The sequence below is a fragment of the Athene cunicularia genome (assembly GCF_003259725.1).
Source record: "Athene cunicularia isolate RWA chromosome 1 unlocalized genomic scaffold, athCun1 chr1_part2, whole genome shotgun sequence".
NCBI lineage: Eukaryota > Metazoa > Chordata > Aves > Strigiformes > Strigidae > Athene > Athene cunicularia.
This window is the reverse complement of record NW_020799092.1, coordinates 50,136,702-50,156,690: the sequence shown is the minus strand read 5'-3', so window position 1 is coordinate 50,156,690 and position 19,989 is coordinate 50,136,702. Positions and strand designations below refer to the sequence as shown.

General features: G+C 37.5%; 1 protein-coding gene across 1 annotated transcript; it reads right to left on the bottom strand.

The window, feature by feature from the left end:
* Window positions 1-8,597: 8,597 nt before the first annotated feature.
* On the bottom strand, window positions 8,598-19,983 carry PUS7L (pseudouridine synthase 7 like). The gene is made up of 8 exons (XM_026868399.1): window positions 19,020-19,983; window positions 18,205-18,364; window positions 16,397-16,592; window positions 14,649-14,747; window positions 13,029-13,110; window positions 11,280-11,557; window positions 9,590-9,643; window positions 8,598-8,954 (listed from the first exon to the last, which is right to left on the bottom strand). Exons 1-8 carry the CDS (start codon window positions 19,915-19,917, stop codon window positions 8,631-8,633), a joined length of 2,091 nt encoding a protein of 696 aa, XP_026724200.1. The 5' UTR covers window positions 19,918-19,983; the 3' UTR covers window positions 8,598-8,630.
* Between the last annotated feature and the right edge of the window lie 6 nt (window positions 19,984-19,989).

Here is a 19,989-nt window from a genome sequence, read left to right as displayed (position 1 = left end):
GTTGCTCCTATGATGAAGACACTTCTCAGCATGTAAGAGGGAGGAAAGGCTTCAAATGGAAGGTAAAATGAAGAAGTCAGGGTTAAATAAAAGAGTAAAACCACAAAAATGCATGATGTAGGGATGACAGAAGAGGGAAGGTTGTGATAGAATGTTTTTCTTGTATTTACTAATTAAGAAGGACTAAAAAGCAGCAGGACACAACCTTTGGCTTCTTTTGAAAACAAATGGCATAAAATAAAACCTTGGAGTCCATTTGAAGCTGGGAATACTATAATCACACTGGTGCTTCACTTGCAGTGATATAGACAAAACTCATGCTTTTTCTCCATTAGATTGTCTTTTATTTTAATCCGCCCTTTAATCAGCATGTTCCTTGACAGACCACACCCCAATGTACTATATATTCCCTGCAGTATCTCAACTGGCTCCTGTCAGTCACGCTGACAAGGATCTGACCCCAGGTCCTGAAAGCAGCCAGTTGCTCCTGCGCCCACCAGAGCGTACTTCCAGATTTGCAGAGTCACTCACCCTTCTGCGCCACAGCTGCAAAACTATCTCTGCTCCTTATCTGTTTTGGAAAGGGGTAAATGCTTCCATAAACTGCAAGGCAGCATCAGATCAAGCCCATAAGGATATTTTTCTAAGTACTGTTGATTCCATTACTCCTCTCTACCCCAACTTCTAACAGAGCTGCTATTTTAGAAACTGGTTTCCTTCTTTCAAGCAAAGTCAATAATGGGTCAGTACAAGTCACACTCTGAACTGATGTACTTATACTGAGAAATACTTAGTTAAATCCATTTCTCCCTCTCTCTCCATTTCTACCTTTCCTAACACTACTCCACAGAGTATCAATCTTATCAATAACCCTTTTTGATAAAGGAGTCATCTCTTCTTTATGCTTCTCTTAAATCAGTTGTTGAAAGCATCTACTTGAATAGTTTCTTTTTCATCTAGAACATGATCTTATGCTGCTTTACACACCCTGAGATGTATTTCCCCAGTTTGGCTGTGGGAGGCTGTCTGAGTAAGAGAGGTGGAGGACTCTCAATCTTTTAAGAGAGCTGTTTAATTTGATGGGAGTATATATTGTTTTTTTCCCCTTGGGAAAAACAAATACATGAGAGTTCATTTGATGAGTTCATCTAATGAAAGTAACATTATAACATACATCATACACTATTCTAGGAGAATAAGTAACTGTGGGCTTCTTGATGCATTGCTAAAATGCCTGAGTGTGTGTTTATGTGAAAATGTTGTGAAACAGAAAACTACTCTTTGCCTTGGACACACTGGTAGGAGATAAGCCCTGTCTGTATCAGGTGTCTAGCCGAGAACTAGGGTTTATGAGCAGTGTGACACTGTGAACTCTGTGCTGCAGTTTTCCAGGATTTTTTTGAGTAACACAGTTTACTAATTCGTCAACCATTAGCTAATATGCATTATTTGCAAGATGTAAAAGAAAGTGGCTTTGCTAACGAGGTGTTGGGATTAATTATATGGTCTGGTTGTAGCGTGTACGATATAAATGATGCATGCTGCAACCAGAGTTTTATGAGGGAGGAAATTTTTGGGGTGAAAGGTTCTGCCAGGCAGCCATGCCACAGCCATGAGCAGGGCAGCCAGGGGCCCTGGGACAGCCCCAGCCCCAGGCATCTGACACTTCCTCGGGGATGGCCAGGGGCTGGGTGGGGGGAGTCCCAGCGCGGGGAGGGTCAGGGCCTGTCAGGCGGTGGGAGCCCTCAGGGCTCGGAGAGATTCAGACTGAGTCTGATTCCGAGCAGAAGGGCTCCATGCCTCCTTCCTAAAACTCCTTTCCCACGGGAAGAAAATCATACCTTTTTAGCTGCCTTCATGGGATGGTTGTCATCTGGGCTATGTACCCCAGGGAGGCTGCCAGATGACTTGACCAGAAATGCCTGGCTTCACGCAGCATCTGATGCACCCACTGGCACCTTAGGCTGGAGGTAAGTATCACCTTCCGGTCATTTTGACCTGCGCTGAGGAAGGAAGAGGCGGGGTGCATTGCTCCAGGGGCAATTCAACGTGTTTTAGCATGTTCTATCAGATGATTAGGTATAAATTTAGGATTAAAAAAATTACATCCTTAAATGATACAGTTAAGCCCAAACAGATAGCCTTAACTTTGAAACCCGGGATATTGATTTAGGTGCTTAACTTGATTTTCCATGAGATGTTGCCTCTAAGGCTTGGGTTCTCAGTAGTGATTAGGTATTAATGACATTCCCAAATGTCCTACTTAGCATATGCAAATCATTGAGGAGCCTGAATTCTTTCACTAGTTCATTTCTGCTGTTGGGCACATAGGAACTGAACTAAATATTTGTTTTCCCATCCCAAACCTCTGATGCTCAGAAGTAAGATTCTCATCCGGGACAATCTTTCCCATATCTCACCACTAGGACCTGAAACACTGACCATGGGCTCAGTGTCAGTCTCTCATTGCAGAATAATCTGCTGCCTATACCACACAAAGTCTTTTCCACCTGAGTTAGAACTTGACCTTTTGTCTCCCATATTCAAATTTTTAAAAAGTCTTTCTCATACTTTCAGTTGAAAAATGTCAAAATGGCACTACCTTCATTAACAGTTACTTTTACGGGCTAGAACTGTGATTAACAGCTGTGATGAAATATGGATTCAAATTTCTGCTTTGAACTAAGCAAAGTACAGACCCAAACCAAGGTCTTTCAAAACTTATGAGCATTTTAATGAGGCTAAAAATACTCTAAGGTGGCACACTCTCTTCAGTGTATTTCTCATAACTTCAACTCAGTTTCAGATTACTGGTTCTATGATATAGTAGATATCAAAGCTATTTAATTATATAACTGTAGATTATATACTGTACAGAGGGGATGAAAAAATGAGAGGAGGTACAAGGCTGTAAGTCAGAGAACTCTAATGGGCAAATCTATTACAGGATAGAAGTAGTGGACACTTGAAGAATGACGTTCTCCTGGGAAACAGCTGACATGGCTTCTGTAAAGCACTGCCTTATAGCCTCCTTGGAGTTCTGTGGAGAGTTAAGAGCTGCAATGGAAATTCCTGCTGCAGTGGAGATGGGGCACTTGAGCTCCCAGAAAGCACTTGATGAAGTCCATCACCAAGCACCTTTAAGCAGTCCCTGCATAAACTGGAGGGCCCTGGAATGCAGTTCATTAAGGGATGGAGCACAGAGGTGACTGAGACTGATGATGATACTGAGTTATTCAGGATAACAAAGATCAGGGCAGAGCGTGAAGAACTGCAGAAAATCCTTATGGTGCTAATGACAGGAGAATACAGGTAGATGAAATTTGGAGTGCAGACAGATGCAAAGTGACTCACAGACAAAACAAATCCCAACTTCATACATAAAATAATGAGCTTTTGCCTGACTCCAGAGTGAAATCACCACTCTAGGTGGAATCTTGGGGTTACGATATCTAGTTCCAAGAATACAATGCCTCAATGCCTGGCGAAGAAGAGTGTGACAAAAATGAAATCACATATTAACAGAGATACAGGTCAAGACAAACATCACTATGTCAGTGGAGAAATCCATGGTATAAAGCTCACAGAAGGATAAATATGACAAGTATGGAATAGCTTCCATATGAGCAGAGACTGCATAGCTGCTCAGTTGTGGTAAGCCACTGATTTAGGGAATACACATGTGAAGCATACAAATGGCTGTGTACCAAGAGGATGGAGAGGGATGAAGTCTTTACTATCCCTCGTACTGAAATATAAGAGCCAAGGATCATCAAATGAAGTCATAAGGAGGCAGTTTAAAAAAAACCCAAAAGGTGGATCTTCATACGACAGGTAGCAAACATGGAACTCTGGGGAGAGATTGAACATATTCAAGCAAAGATGAGAAATACTTGGGAAAATCCATTGAGAGTTATTAAATAACAAAACCACTCAGGCTCAGGAAACCACCTGAAATGAAAATAGTTGGAGGATAAATATCATATATACATCCTTTGCTTTACTGTTTTCTACGTGTCCACTTATAGGAACCGTTGCAGACAGGATAAGGTACAAGACAGCCTTGATCCAAACCAGCTGTAGAGTGTTAAATCCAAATACTGTTTAATTCTATGTATTTGTTTCTATATAAGATTAATACAAAAGTCACTAAATAATTCCTGTTGTGTGTTCACAAGTGAATGGTTTGGCCATGTATTATTACATTTCTTTTTATGAAAAGTTCTGAAATTTGTATTATGAGCTCAACACAGATATTAACGATTTCAGTAGAGATGTGAATAGAAGGCAGAAATGAAGTGCCTTTTGCTGGGGGTGAGAGAGGGTGTCCTGCGTTTTAAAGTGCAGGAACATTCTGGAAGACAGAATCAATTTTTTTAACCAGTCATTTCTAAAGCTAATTAAAAACCTTGCTGTTCTAAGCAGATAGGAGCATTTGCAAGTTGAAAACCTATTTAAATTGTTGTAATATAAGATTCTGACTTCTGCTAAGCAGAATGAAGTCAATTCAGAAGGTGCAAACATCTGATATCATTGATTCTGCCTTGCCTGCAAACACAACATTCTCAGATAATGTCTACATGAGAAAGCTTTTTTGGTGTGACAGAAACAGATGAGCACTGAAGCCCCTGTACTTGGCAGCATGCAGTTCAGTGGTTTTACTTTGGCTATACGTTGTCTAGGCTCCACAAGGGAATGCACCCCACGTATAGGGTTTGAAGCTGTCCAAACGACCAACCTCTTGTTTGGGTCCCTGTTTCTCCATTTGGACACAAAATGTGCTGGGCATGCAGCTGGACCTCACTTTCTCACTTCATTTCCTCTAAAAGGAATCTAGATCTGAACCGGTGGGCTGCAAGGCATGACTGTGGACTGAAAGAGACGAAAGTGTTAATAGTTTCTCAGCTTGTTCCCTTGCACTTTTATTAAGGGCAGAAGTTCTGCAAGAGAAAGGAAAGGAGGTTTGTGTTCATCAGCTGGGTCTAAGAGGTCAAATCACCAGCTGACAGGCACTGGCACTAAGAGAGGAGTTAATGGAATTTTAATGAGTGAACTGGGCCAATAATCACACATCTATGTGGCATCTGAACTGCCTTTATGATAGGAATGTAATTTAAAGCCATGTCATTCTGAAAGATCTGAAAATTTGTATATTCTCATTGAGGATAATACTAGTTGTCAAATTTGTAATGAATTAAAAGTAACAGGATTTCACAGATTAAGAACATTTGCATTTTTCCCATTCAAATGCCCAATTATCTATCATCTGTGCTGAAAAAAATCAACTGGCCATTGAACTTAAAACCCCTTTTGTTTGAAACAGAATCAGAGATCTGTCTTCATTAGTACTAGCAAAGTGCTTTAAGGCTTATCAGAAAAGGATGGTAGCAATAGAAGTGCTTAGTAAAATGAGAGATGACTACACATCAATCTTTTCCTTAAACTCACATCAGTGTGCAATGATAATCTTCTTTTCTAAATGCGGGGGCACAGATGTTTTGCTTGTATAGATTATACTTAGGGAGCTGAGTATTGCACTGATACAAAACTCTCTGAATTCAACTGTTCATGTACACAATCCTGCAAAATAGCTGCTAGGATTAAGAGAATGAATTACAAATAAATGCCCACTGAAATAAGCATGTTTACCATATAAACACTAATAGCTAACCTGACTTTTCCCTACTAGAACATTTCTACTGCAGGAATTTAACCCATGGACACACATAATTAGCTCTTTCACCTTAAAGTTGCTGAAAGAATGATTTGCTTAAGAAGATTAGTCCTCTTAGTGTTCAATAGCAGTACTGACAAATGAGCCTAAAATGATTATAGGGGAACTCTTTTAACACCATCTTCTGATCTTTTATTTTCAAATAGTGTGCCTTTCAGTCAAAAACCTTTTAATCTCACCTTTTGTATTTTTCCAAATCAAGGCTCAACTTTTAATACTTTCGGTATTCAAATCTTGTATGTGATAAGATGGTTTTCAAGGCTGTTTTGAGCCACATCGAAGACAACCACAATAGTCCCTTTAAATAGAACTTCAGTGCTAATTTATTTCTTCTGGTCATTGTAACCGCATGTAGCTTCCTTTCTGCACTGGAGCACTTTACCATGTCAATGGTGACAGGACAACTCTTTTAGAGCTGTGCTGCACCAGAACAACTTGAGTGAAAAATAATTTTGCAGAAGAGGAGTATTTTTTAAAGCAGGTGGAAGACAGAAGAGGTGATACTGAAAAGACAGGAACAAAGCTATCTCAGATGGGTTGTGGCAGGGAAACAGATTTTTCAATCAGTTTGGTTGTATACCATAAACTTGAGGTGTAAGGTAAACACTGTAACAAAGCAAGCATTATAAATTGCCTGCAGTGGCTCTGTAGCTATTGTTTGCAGGACAGTCTATTTTCCCATATAAAATCTAAGGGTCAAATTTTGAATTACTTACACAGACTTACAGAGTAATCCTCTTATTTAAGGCAGTGAATTATCTGGACCCTTCATTGCTAACAGTTTTATACAAACATTGAAATCATGTCAATTATGTCTCTATTTTTCCTATTCCTATAATTCTAGGTCTGTTTATCAGACTTGGGAGATTTATCTTATTCAGCTGTTAGTAACAACTGAAAGACTGATGCCATAAACAGAATTCAATTTAAATTATTAATACTCAGTAAAAATGAGACTTTGCCATTTTAGTTTTAAGTCATACTGCCATCTACAGATTGAATAAACAATTGCAGTACTCTGCTTAGGATAACAGTAATCCAGGTTGGAAAATGTCTCAGGTCTCTAGTCCGAATGCCCCCACAAACCAGGGTTGACTCTGAGCTCAGATCAGGTTGCTTAGAGCTTTATCCCCACCGGGTCTTGGAAACCTCCTCAGATGGAAACTGCACAGCCTCTGGGCAGCGTGTTCCACTGCCTGACTGTTCTCACAGGGGAAAATTATTTCCTTTTAGCCAATCTGAATCTCTTATTTCAATTTATGCTCATTGTCTCTTCTTCTCCTGCTGTGTACCACAGATGGAGCCTGGCCTCATCTTCTTGCTGACCTCCCTATAGGCACTGGGGAGTTGCTGTTGGTTTTCCCCCAAGCTGTCTCCTCTCCAGGCTGAAGAAGCCCAGTTCCTTCAACCTCTCCTCAAACAGCAAGTGCTCCAGTCCCCATATAGCTTGAAGGCCCTTCCCTGAACCTGCTCCAGCTTTTTGATGTCCTTCTGCTGGGGATCAAAACTGGACAAATAAGTTAAATGTGGTCCAACAAGTGCTGAAAAATGAGATATAATCCCTTCCCTTGATATACTGGCTGTGTCCCTGCTAATACATCCCAGGAGGCTGCTGGTCATGCTTGCTGTCAAGGCACATGGTTGGCCTATGTTCAGCTTCCCACCTGGTCCCCAGGGCCATTCCTGCAGAGCTGCTCTGCAGCCTGGGCAGCTGCAGGGGTACTTCGTTCCTGTTGGTCTGTTCTTCCAGCATGTCTAGGTTGCCCTGAATGGCAGCCTGATCTTCCAGAGTATCCATTTATTCCCTTAATTTGGTGTCATCTGCAGGTTTGATGAGGATGAACTCCATCTCCTCCTCTAGGTGAATGATAAAGACATTATACAGGATGGAGCCCAGGAGAGACCCCAGTGGTTTTCACTCCAGGTAGGGTATGACCCATTAACCCCTACTCTCTGAGCTTCATCATCCAATCACTTTTTTATACATGTGGTTGTCCACCCATCCAGACCATAATGTCATAACTTGATTTCAAGCATATTATGAAACAACGTCAAACACCTTGCTAAAGTCATGGTAAATGACATTTTCTGCTCTTCCCTTTTCTAGAGATCCACTCATTTTATCACAGTTAACTGCTTTCTTTTTTAAATAAAGACAGGAAAAAAAAAAAAGCGCTTTTTTCCAAGGATGATTCCATTAATATTTTTTTTGCTACCATAAGGCTTCACAGTAATAGTCTGCATCCTGGATACAATAAACCAGGGTTTTGGTTTTATTATAAATAGTTTTGTAGTTATATTAATTATTCACCTCATCTTGATGAACTTAATTTGGGGATTCACCAAATGTCTGATAAAGTATCAGATGACTTGTCACAGCTGACTCAGGACTTGTACCTTTTAACAGTGCCCAAATACAATGAAAATATATTTAGTGAACCTCAGTACAGCAACTTCTCAGTTACATACCTGTAGGCTGCTAACTTGTAACATTGCTTGAACAGCATTTAGTATAAACCATTAAAAAAAAAGAGAAATAAAAGATATATTTGTTTGCTGCAAACATTTTTCCAGGGTTTAACTTTGCAAGTCAGATGTCTATGCAAATATGAAATTTGTGCTTGCAGCCGATAGTTTCTTTAACTTCTGTTAGATCTGAGTGGCATAACATAGTTTTACTCCAATGCATGGAAGGGTTTTTTGCCATTAGGGTTTGGTATAGTTTTGGAACATTCCAAAGGATTTTGGTGGGGTTTTTCTTTTATCATTATGAATCTCAATCTACAAATTTTTCCTGTTCTTGCCTTGAACCTGTTATTCTCCCTTATTTTCTTGGCATTATACATAAAGTATCACCACAGTATAATATTCCTGCAATCTTTTATTAACTGGAATCTTAAAAATCACATTTCATTATTTCTCTCAGACAGACTGTTGCATAACACGAAGGATCAAGGTCAAATGATATATGAAGAGAGACTTTTGATTCACTCAGATGGTTGTCTTCAATTTCAATTCCTTTTTCACTGCCTTCCAAAAAATATGACAGATTCTGAACATTTTTCAAAATGGGTCTGTAGCATCCAGGTATATTAAGCTGTAATGGAGACACTCTGAATTTGCACACCTGCAGCTCATCCTTAGAAAGCCTTTCATGGTACCATTGCCCAACTTTATTACTGGGATACTTGATACTATGTCCCACCATTGGAAGAACCACCTTCAAAGAAAAAAAAAAAAAAACAACAAACATATTTGAAGTAAATCCCACAATTCCCCTTTAAATAAATGTGATTACAATTTTAAATGTGTCTAAATCTTGTGGTTTGGGGCCTAAAATAATAAAACAGCAGCTTCTTTTCTGAAATAAAGCTGTGCAAGGCAGGTATCTTGGATGTAATTAAAACAGAAAAAATAATCAATGTATCAGGATTCCTAAAACAAACTAGAAATATTTTAACATTAATTTCCTTGCTCGCTGGGAAAGATACAGCAATAAAGACATTAAGTTGCCTATGTAAGACTTCACAACTATACACTATGAACCTTCAAAAATTAGAACATCAGCTGCTCTTAAATGTTTTTCCCAGTGGACTGAAAAAATGTTCAAAGTATTACATCCAGCTTCAAGATAAATATTGCCATGCTGCAAATGACACTGTACTTATTTCCATTACAAAGTAAATATTCTTTCCTCCTGTTTGTTATGAGAGTGGAGATTAGTTCACATATGTTTTCTTTAATGTGCATTCTGGCAAGGAAGAAGACTGCACCACTTAATCACATTATTTTTAAAACAAAATATTTTAATCAAATAAAGAGATCAACAACTCAGAATTTTTAATACAGACTTACTTGGTTTATAGAGTATTTCTTAGCTGACTCTTCTGGAGCTGTGACTATGTGAACCTGACAAGACATTTAAGAAGTTAAGAAAAAAGAAACTTTTTAAAAAACTAAAACATACACTTTATTTTAGGAATTACACACTGTACTCACAAACTCATAAAGGATTCTAAGGTTATTTTACTACTACAAGAACAATAATCTATTTCAGATTTGAAAAATAGTAGAGATGCTTAATATATAAGTAATCTGTTTACTGGTAAATAGTGTTGTATCAAATATTTACTGATTAGAAACTATCACTCCAAACTCATATTCTTGAAGTTTTAAGTTAACAGTGGTAATACAATCTTGTGCTGTATCAGGAAAAGGAAAAACACTAAGGAAAATGTTTAATATAAAACAGGAATATATCTATCTTAAACTCAATAGCTCAGTACTGCATTTGATACCTCTGCTTTCCATTTTATTTGATCTACTTGTTTTATTAACATTCACTCAAAAATACCGAAGAAAAATCACAATGGAAATAGAAGCCACTCTACAGAGATTGGAGGTTATTCAGCAACCTTCCAAGTGCTCTTGCTTTTAAATTTGTAAGATGTTAACCCTAAAGCAATGAGATACATTCTGCCTATGCACATACCTGTTTATTATCCTGTAAAACACTGCAAAAGTCTATGCTTTATCTGATGATCAGGAGAAAGATAGAATCATACAATCATTTCAGTTGGAAAAGACCCTTAAGATCATTGAGTCCAGTTGTAAAGCTGCCAAGTCTGGCACTAGACCATGTCCCTAAGCACCACATACCTACAGGGACAATCACTTCCCTGGTCAGCCTGTTCCAGTACTTGACAAGCCTTTCAGTGAAGAAATGTTTCCTAATATCCAATCTAAATCTCCCCTGGCACAACTTGAGGCCATTTCCTCTTGTCCTGTCACCTGCTACTTGGGAGAAGAGACCCAACTACTTTGACAAGAAAAAGGTATGCTAACCCTGAAAGATGACTTCAGAATGATTTCAGCATGCCAAGACCTGGAACCACACACTCCACTGCTGGCTTCTGCTCATTGGCTCACCCATGGCTCCATGCACAGCACCCAGCCTGTGCTGTGGGCAAGCAGAAACACTCCCTTGCCCTTTATTATCTTCCCAAGAAGACTGCTGCATTTTTTTGAACAGCTGCTAACAGTTTAGACCCACCGTCAACCCCATCAATCAGTTTTAATTGCCTAAGTGAAACTGTGCTATACATACTTTGACTGTATAGTTGCAATGAGATTACCAGTTCAGTCTGAGGCCACCTTTCACCATGGGCTTACATTCATTAATATATATAATGGGAAGGTCTGACCTGGTGATCAAGACTCAGATCTGCACTGACTGATTATACAGGCACACCCAGAGTCCACTCTGACAGTTTTCCCTAGTCAGACCCTAAGAGCCGCATTACATACCATGCAGGCTAAATTCTTACATATATCAGTTTTGACACTCTGCTCCTTCTCCTCACTTGAATACATGATCAGAACAGATAAAAGCTGCTAATATACATCTAGCTTATATGTCTGTATCAAAATTTGTCACTAATATTTAATATTTTAATGAAGGAACCAAAATAAAAGTATTAAAAGTATGTATTCAAGTGCATTAAGGTTGAGGTTTTTTTACAAGAACTATTTTGTGAAGACTCACCTTGCCATTCAGGGAAATGCTTTTATCGTTCTCTTCTGAGAAGACAAGATCACCCTCAACAACTTTTAAACCATAAATCTTCAGTCTATATGATGCCGCTTCATTCCAAATTTTACTGCAATAAGCATGGACATAGAATATGCGCATGGCATGAGGAATATTGAGCCATCCTTTGGTACAACCTTCATGATTTACACCATAGCGATTTAAAGCTCGTAGCAACATCTTCTCTCTCACTTTAAATTCCGGCAGCATCACAAGTGTGCCCTTTGCATCTTCTGATACAAACAAAAATGACCATATAAGTAATTCCTGATTTTTCAAATATTATCTGTCAGGAAAAAGTACACTTAAGAAGATGAAATAATCAGGCAGGGAAGAATGGTGTCAGTCTTTATGCTGACTTTTAGGTTATTATTCCCTTTCCTTCAATGTGTCATGTTAGACAAATCTCATCTTATATGCCTATCAACACAGTCCCATGAATTCTATTCTGTTTCCTGCAGTAATAACTAGACTAGCTGTCATTTAGTTATCCAGTCTAGTTTACACTTTTTTTTTTTTTAAGAAACTTAATTCATCACTCCAAAGTTTTTTTTAGATCAAGTAACTGAAAGCAAAAAACAAGCTGCAATATTAAACCACTACTTCCCATAATTTAAGAGCATGTATTTCATAGGGGATAAAATCATGTCTTTATTTTAAAGGTACAAATTGCATTGGCCACTGGGAAGTCTGAGCCTCAACCAAGACAAACACATATTTAATCAGATTTGTACTACATTATAAAAATATTGTGTATTTAAAATTGTATAGTTGCCATATTTTCTCATTATAAGTGATTATGTGAAAAAGCCTTTTTCAGAGCCTTTTACCTTATGCTTTCAGGAAAAAGCAACCAGCTGTTTTCAGGGTCCACATCAATGTCCTTCCATACATCATACAGCAATGTACAGCACAGAATGATTCATCTTATATTTTTTGTGAAATGAAACACATCTGTGTCTCTTAACACTATATATCATAGTTTTGTCAATCTACAGTGATAAACAGGCTAATAGGTGTGGAATATTTGAAAAGAAAAAATATATTTGAAGTCAAGAGCAATTCCAAATTTTTAGTTTAGGAGAGAAAGTTAAGTCAAATGATAAAAACAATAAATATGACAAATGGGACATGTTACTCAGCATACATCTGCCTTTGACATATTTTGTTGATTTTAGTTCAAGACAGAAAGAAGGTAGATCAAAGGAAAGCATGGAAGAGGTACATAATTAAAGAGGTGTCAATGGAAAGCCCAAAGGTGCAAAAAACCAAGAGCTCAGATTGTTATAGAAATCTCATAAAATTAGATGCCCACGTGTGTTAAGCACTGAGTACAAGTTGGCTGCCTCATTCCTGTATACTTCCCTTATTAAGGAGAAGTTTATATTCCATAAGCAGACAGACAGAAGAAAGCTAAAACAAACGGCTTGGACAAAGCTATGTTAGCCTTTTCCAGCATTATGCTATACAGTGTTTCTTTCTATACTGTCTTGCAGCTAAGTACATTACTGTTCCACTATTTTGCAGATTTAGGGCCTCATCCTCATCTGATTTTCAACTGTGCCACTCTACTGAGTTCCACAGAATAACCTATAAGTGGTATAAAGTAGCAGCAAAATAAAAAGTCTCTCTCTGTGCAACAACACCTTATTCCCTCACAATACTGACCCTGAATAAATATACAGACAATGTAACTGGACATACCAGTTTGAAGAAAGTATCTTTTGGCACTGTTTACAGGGTCATCAGTATCTTCAGGTGTGAAGAATAACTTCACGGCTTTCACCTTTAAAGAAAAATATTAATATTTTTTTTTTTGCATTTAAATATAACTATTCATCCACTAAACACACAATCATGCATCCAATTCTGTGTTAAAATATTCTGTAAGCTCTCAAAATTGCATCAGTTCTTTAAGGTCAAAGTCAAATTCTCTCTTTCACAGATGTCATGAACAGCAAACCAAAGTGGTTGTTCCTTCTTAGATTAAAGAAAGGGTTTAGTCACACAGAAGACAGCTTTCAAAGCTCTGCGAGAAATCACTCTTCTTGAACAGCCAGTTAGAACTCCACTTTGTAATGCCATCATTCTATCCTGAACACGAAGGTTCTTTCTTTTGCTCCTGCATATTTCCTGCAAAACTTAGACTGAACACTTTACACAGTCTCATACAGAGGGACAACAATCTTTATTCTTTTTTTAATACTAGTCTGTATTATGTTAGATGACACTGTGACAGGGAAAACACTACCCTAATCTCTCCTACTTGCAACACTAGTGGAGCCACGCAATTTGCTAGCACTTATATCAGCCTGTGACATTTGGTTCTTGTCCTCCTCTGTACTGGACTGGGCAAGCACATACAGGCACATTTTTAATATACACAGTAGTTCCTACATTTTTTAAATTAAAAAGTAACTGAGTTAGGACTAGAGATTTAAATCATTACTATTCGGGGACTGGCACTTGGTACCAACTACTAGTGTACCTGAATTCAAAATGTCAGATACTTCAAGAGTAACTTTTATGGGCTGCCCTCGAATCTAGATTCTTATATTTGGAGGATAAGGTTTCTTGACTTTTCTCAGAATCAAAACAAGATTAGAAGAAAAGACTACTCATGTATTCATTTGACTTTGTAGTGTTGGATTCTGGTTTAGACCTGTGCCAAGTACTATACCATACACAATGAAAAGTATATGACTCTTATCTTATGAGTTATTACTTAAGAAATAAGTTCTCCTTAGCTTACATGAGAGCAATTGCTCATAACTAAGAGTCTGGGAAAGTAGCCAAGGAATAATGGAAAGCAGTGTTCTCTTCTACACAGCAGATAAATTACTGTGGTATTGAAAAAGCAAATCCTTTCATATGATCGTATCTAATATCTTGTGACATTTAAAAAAAAATATATAGACCCCCAGCAGGATACAGAGGCTACAAGTTAGGAGGCACTCAGGACCATGAATAAACATTGTATAAAGTCTGCTTCGTTTCTGTGTTCAAAGTTTGTATGGAATGCAGCCGCCTTCCTGCCGAGTGGCATGATGATGATCACAATCACATACCAACCATCAACAGAAAAATCACTTCCTGAACTATTTAAAACTGCACCTGCTGTTTAAAAAAAGATTTTTTGGTTCAGTATGAAGATCTTCATGCTTATATTGTTGTCAAAACCGATCTAGCAATTACTTCCAGCACACATGGGTTTATCTCACAAATTAAATTGTTCACTGGGAAGCTCAAATACAGCACTAGACACTGCAACAGTAATGTGAAATTAACTTGACAGTAACTACTTAAATTACAAAATGAAAATACCATTTGTTCACTTAGTAAAGCCAATCCTATTTGATCTGTCTGAACATTTTGTCCTTGTCCAAATCGCTGAGGTCCATAGTAATTTACAAAACCTTTTGTCTAGAATAATAAAGAATAAATATGTTAAAAGCATGAAAGAACCAGGTACAATTAGAAAGACTAAACATACAACACACATACAGCTACATTTACATCCAAAATGCATACAAACTGGATTGTTAATCAGAACTCATATGTAACAAAATCATAACTCATGATTCATTACAATATTTTAGCACCTAATTTAGAAACACCTAAAAAGACAACCAAGTTCTATCATTGTGTTCATTTTCATTAAAAAAATAGGTAAATAAAGCAAAATTATTTCTATATAGTTAATTATTATAAATACAACTACAGGTCAAGTCAAAGTAATTGAGTTTTTTATATGCATCAAGTTATGAAATCTCTACTCAAGTAAATGTGGGATAGCATAGATAATGAATAGTAACCACTGTTGGATGTTTTATTCAAAATACTAATGTTTTTTCACATGAGATAATTTTTATTTTTATAAAACAGTAAAGACCAAGAGTGAGCACTTCTGCTAATTGGGATTTTAAGTCTCCTGATGAGTTCTAGGTCACATGTGGCCAATAAAATCACTGCCATGTGACCCAATGAGAACATCCATAAGTATTCATGGGAGTAGACAAGCAAAAAACTTATGGCATTTATTTTGGAAATGGTTATTCAGTTTAAATTATATAACCTTGCTTTGGACATCTATAGGTCCCATATGTGATTTTGTTTCATGGAAGGTGAAAAATCGTTATGTTGGATTAACACATGTGCTGGTTTTGTCATTCATCCTCTGGCCAGTAAACTAATAAAGGAAGGCACACGGCCATATGAATCTGTACTTATTTTCCAAACAGCAAGACAAAAAAAAAATCAGATGGAGCAGAGAGCGATAGGAGCATTAAAGTACCAGCTGAATGCTTTTTTCAATAATAAAATTAATTTCTAAAATACATGTAATGTATTTTGCCTTTGCACACTGGGTAGTTTTCATTCAAGTCTTTATTCCTGGATTAATCTCCTTTAATTTGTATTATGGTTATTACTGAGAAAGACAGGGTAAGAAAATTACTCCTGTATGAAACACCTAAAGTGTTTTGCAAACACTTTTCTATGATTTGCTTTTACTCTTCTCAGTGGATTAAGAATGTCTGGTGGGGTTTGCTTTAGGGACTAAGGATAACAGCAATAAAAATCCACAGAATTTCAGGGGATCTTTTTTCTCTGCTACAGACATTTCATTTATGCCATTAAAGTTTTTTACTCGAGCCAACCACGCATGTTCCTCACGTGACCAAAAAAGGCAACCAGTTGACACGTGTAACTATATTCTTCCACCCCGTCAACTGCCACAGTGAAACACATCACTGCAGTTGGCCTTAGTGTGCAGCAATAGCTCATATATCCACACTTATTTGCTACCAAATTTCCCATCTGTCTTGCTGCACCACTCTGGGGTGTGCAGTCTGTAACACAGAATGAATTCACTTATGGTCCCTCCTTGGAAGGCAGCTTTACTCCCGATTCCTTAAATAATGCAGGAAAAACATAAAATAGCAAAAAGCATCAAAACTGGCAAAGAGTGCCATTATTGTGCTATTATAAGCATTTTCTTTAGAAGTACTTTTTTTTTTGTAGAGCACAGAATTAGAACTCTGTTCATTATTGGAGCCATAAAGCTTTTTTACCTCAACATTTTCCATTGCTTCAGATATTCTCTCCCTCAAATCTGCAGAAGAGTCATGACTGTGGTGTCTGAGGTCTCTCACAATTATATCAAAGTGATTGCCCTTCAGCTGACCAAGTCTAAGGTGCTGGCACGCTGAATGTATGTTGTGTATTCTCATGCCTTTTTTTTCAATTTTGCTTCCGATTTCTTTCAACCTGCATGAATAATTGGGAGAAATCATGAACCATCTTCTACTAAAGCTATCCAACTTCTAATAGATGTCCTCTTCGCCTTTGCACTAGAATTAAACACACTTTAAAAAAAAAAAAAAAGTGATTTAAAAGATTATTATGAGAAAACCAAATCAAATGCAGAGATAGAAATCTTAAAATTCAGTAATAGTCCAGAAATATTCTCTAAATATTTGCTTCATTTGCACTTATATACTGTAGTCCAACATATACTGGAATGAAGTAATTCAACAAACTTTCTTAAGGCAACTGCACTGAATTTACATTTTTTATTGAAAAACAAGTAATTTACTCTTCAGTCCTAAAAATCTGCTTTTCATTAAAAAAAAAAAAAAAAAGAAAAAAAAAAGAAAAAGAAAAAGTAATGTACTCTAGCAGACTCCAAAACACAATTGCTCTTTCTTGCTTAGCCTTAACAAAAATAAACTCAGTGCACTGTTTCTCTGGGTATGCTTGCACATGCTTGTAATTGGAAACACAGCTGACAGTTCAGGAATTTGCCCTTTAAAGTATCCACTCAATCTCTTTGTTCTTATGTGTAAGTAACAGTAATTCAAATCAAAGGAAAATTTCATCATAAGAGCTTATATTCTAAGCAATATTTTAATAACTTTATGAATTTTTTATTTATAAAATTATTTTCCCTGTTATGATAGTGACTTGGAAGCATTTAACTATTTTGCTTAATCTTTTAACATTAATGCAAAGTTTTGCTAATTATCTCTTGAACAACTGGTCTTACAACCCAGTTTGCAGTGGAATTTTAGTATTGATACATATTTATGTCAGTAATAAATCCTAAAAACATAAATTCTACTTTCCTTATCTGTAAAGTGTACTTTGTTGCTAAGATCAAAATCCAGTAGAAAGTTAAAGTTGAGGAAGAAATAAGTTATAGTTTTGACTCTAGCAATTTTTTACTGTTACTATGGCTGAACTTAATATATATTCACCCACTGCATTGGCTAACAAAAACGAGGAATGGAAAGGCATATCTTGTATTATTAACATGTTATTCAGAATGTATTTCCTACCCTTCAATTTGGTGATACTTTCTTTATTTAGTTCATGTTTCTAAACTAGACAATACAGTTGAAGTTGAGACTTAACACTCAAAAGACAGCATCTGTCTGAAGTATATTTTTAATGATTTACTTTAGTTTTGTAGCTGTATAAAGTTTTTAACTTGTTCTCTGTGGACGACAAGATGTGGAAACCTGTTGCATCATGTAGTACAGGCTGCTTCTTCTCAGTTCCAGCTAGTGGATGGCATTTAAGAAATTGTAGTGGATCCCACTGAGCATGAATTGGAAGGATACTGTGCCAGATGATATTGTGTATCCTTGTTATGAAAAATAGAGAGAAAGGCAAGACCTTCCTTTAAATTCCAGCACCGGAGGACTTCAGTGCTAAGCTGTACATTCCCTAAAGCCACAAAATATTAAAGCCATTTCCAGTGTGCTCTAATACAGAAGAAGGGAATACACATCAGTAAGAACATTTCAGATGATCATACCACGTACTTATTGACATATAAAGATATGTGCTAAGCTGAATGCACACAGATTTTAAGTACCTCTCAGGAGTCACCTTCTTCACAACCATAGGTTGGTAAGTAATAGCCTTCTTATCTTTGATGCCAGTGTAACTGAAGTCTGAGGGAAGAACACCAAGTTCAGCAGCCAAGAAGCCAATTGCTTCTAATGTTTCTAGATTTTCTTTCTGAAGGGTGAAAGCTGAAACAATCAATTTGGAATTATTAGGAGTTTACACTTCTAATTCATACAGGTGTTCTGTCCTGACAAATGGGCAGGTTCTTCCCTTCAAACTGTAATAGCATGGAAACTGCAAAGAAACAGTCCTCCCACCCCACAAAACTGAAGGAAATGGGACTTCTTTGGTATTGAAAAATAAAGACATAGTACACAAAACTCTTAGGACAACCAGAAACCCCTGCTGCCTTTGAAAATAGTACCTGATAAAATGCAACACAAGTCAACAAACATGTATTGACTTATTGCTAGAAACATTATCTATATCAGAAACCAACCACTTTAAGGAATGAGATCATAAATCAAATTTGACCTTACTAACTTGTCCAACATATAGATGCATCTTCTAAAACCCCCCAGCTACTTTCAAGTGAAATCAAGCACACAGGGCATAACAACCAAAAGAACGGTTATCACTGAACAATTTATGTAAAATCCCTTCAGTAACGTGATTCATCCATGTTATTCTCCAGTGATGTAGCTACACTGCATTAATAATGATTTAATTCAACATAAACAATGGATCAACCAGGCCTATATACCTTATAAAAATGATTGAGTTTGTCTTACTAAAGAACACCATAATACCTGAAGCTTTCACTAAAAATGCAATATTTACCTGTGTAAAGATCTTGTTTTTCCTGAAAACCACCAGCAGATCTTTTTCTTGACCCACTTTTTTCTCGAAATCGTACCATTATTGACATACTTGGCTGGTCATTGATACCTGTCACAGTAAAAGACTTAGTTTCTAAAAGTTTTCCAAATTTTCTATTGATAAAGTGGTGAACTACTTTTCTGTGCTCTTTGTTTCCATCAGGCTCAAAAGAAAATGTAGAATTTTCTAGCTTTGCATCTAAAAATGTAAAGAAATCACTTGTTTCCTTTTCAGTCACTAACTGACACAGTTCTCTGTAATTAGCATTTCCTTTTACAATCATTGCATTGTCTTTTGTAATAGTGACTAGAAAGGGGAATTTCTGCCTAACTGCACTGTGTAAATCAGCTCGGTTTTTCTTGTCCAGTATAGGTCCCAGTGAGAACTCCCTAGAGGCAGCATCAGCGTTGTTTTCCAAGTCCCACGCATCCTTCAGGTCACAAGCAAATTTATTAAGCCGTTCACTGATGGGTTTGCCTAGTAAGGAATCCAATATACTGGCTTCCTCCAGGCCAGATTTCAGTTCGGGTTCACCCTCGTGGTGTTTTTTGTTGGGGGATGCGGAAGAGTTGCCTCCTGCCTGGCCTGGGTCATGCTCTGAAGGCCTGGGCACACCGCCACCACCACCACAGCCCTCCGCACCACCTGCAGGCTCCCTTCTCAGTTTTTTGGGTTGCTGCAGGTACGGGCTACTTAGTTCTAGTGGCACGGCGCTGGTTTTCTGAAGGGATTCAGCGTGGGTATCCCTAAACAAATGTTCAGGCATCTCGATTTCTGTCACTACGAAGTCACTCGGTGAGTTTTTCACAGTACCACAGAAGCCAGTGTGATCAGTCACGTAACTGAAGGAACTAAGCATGGCTCCCCTGCCTTCCTCCGCTCCCAGCCTGCACCCACGGCACCTGCGAGAAAAAAAAAAAAAAAAAAAAAA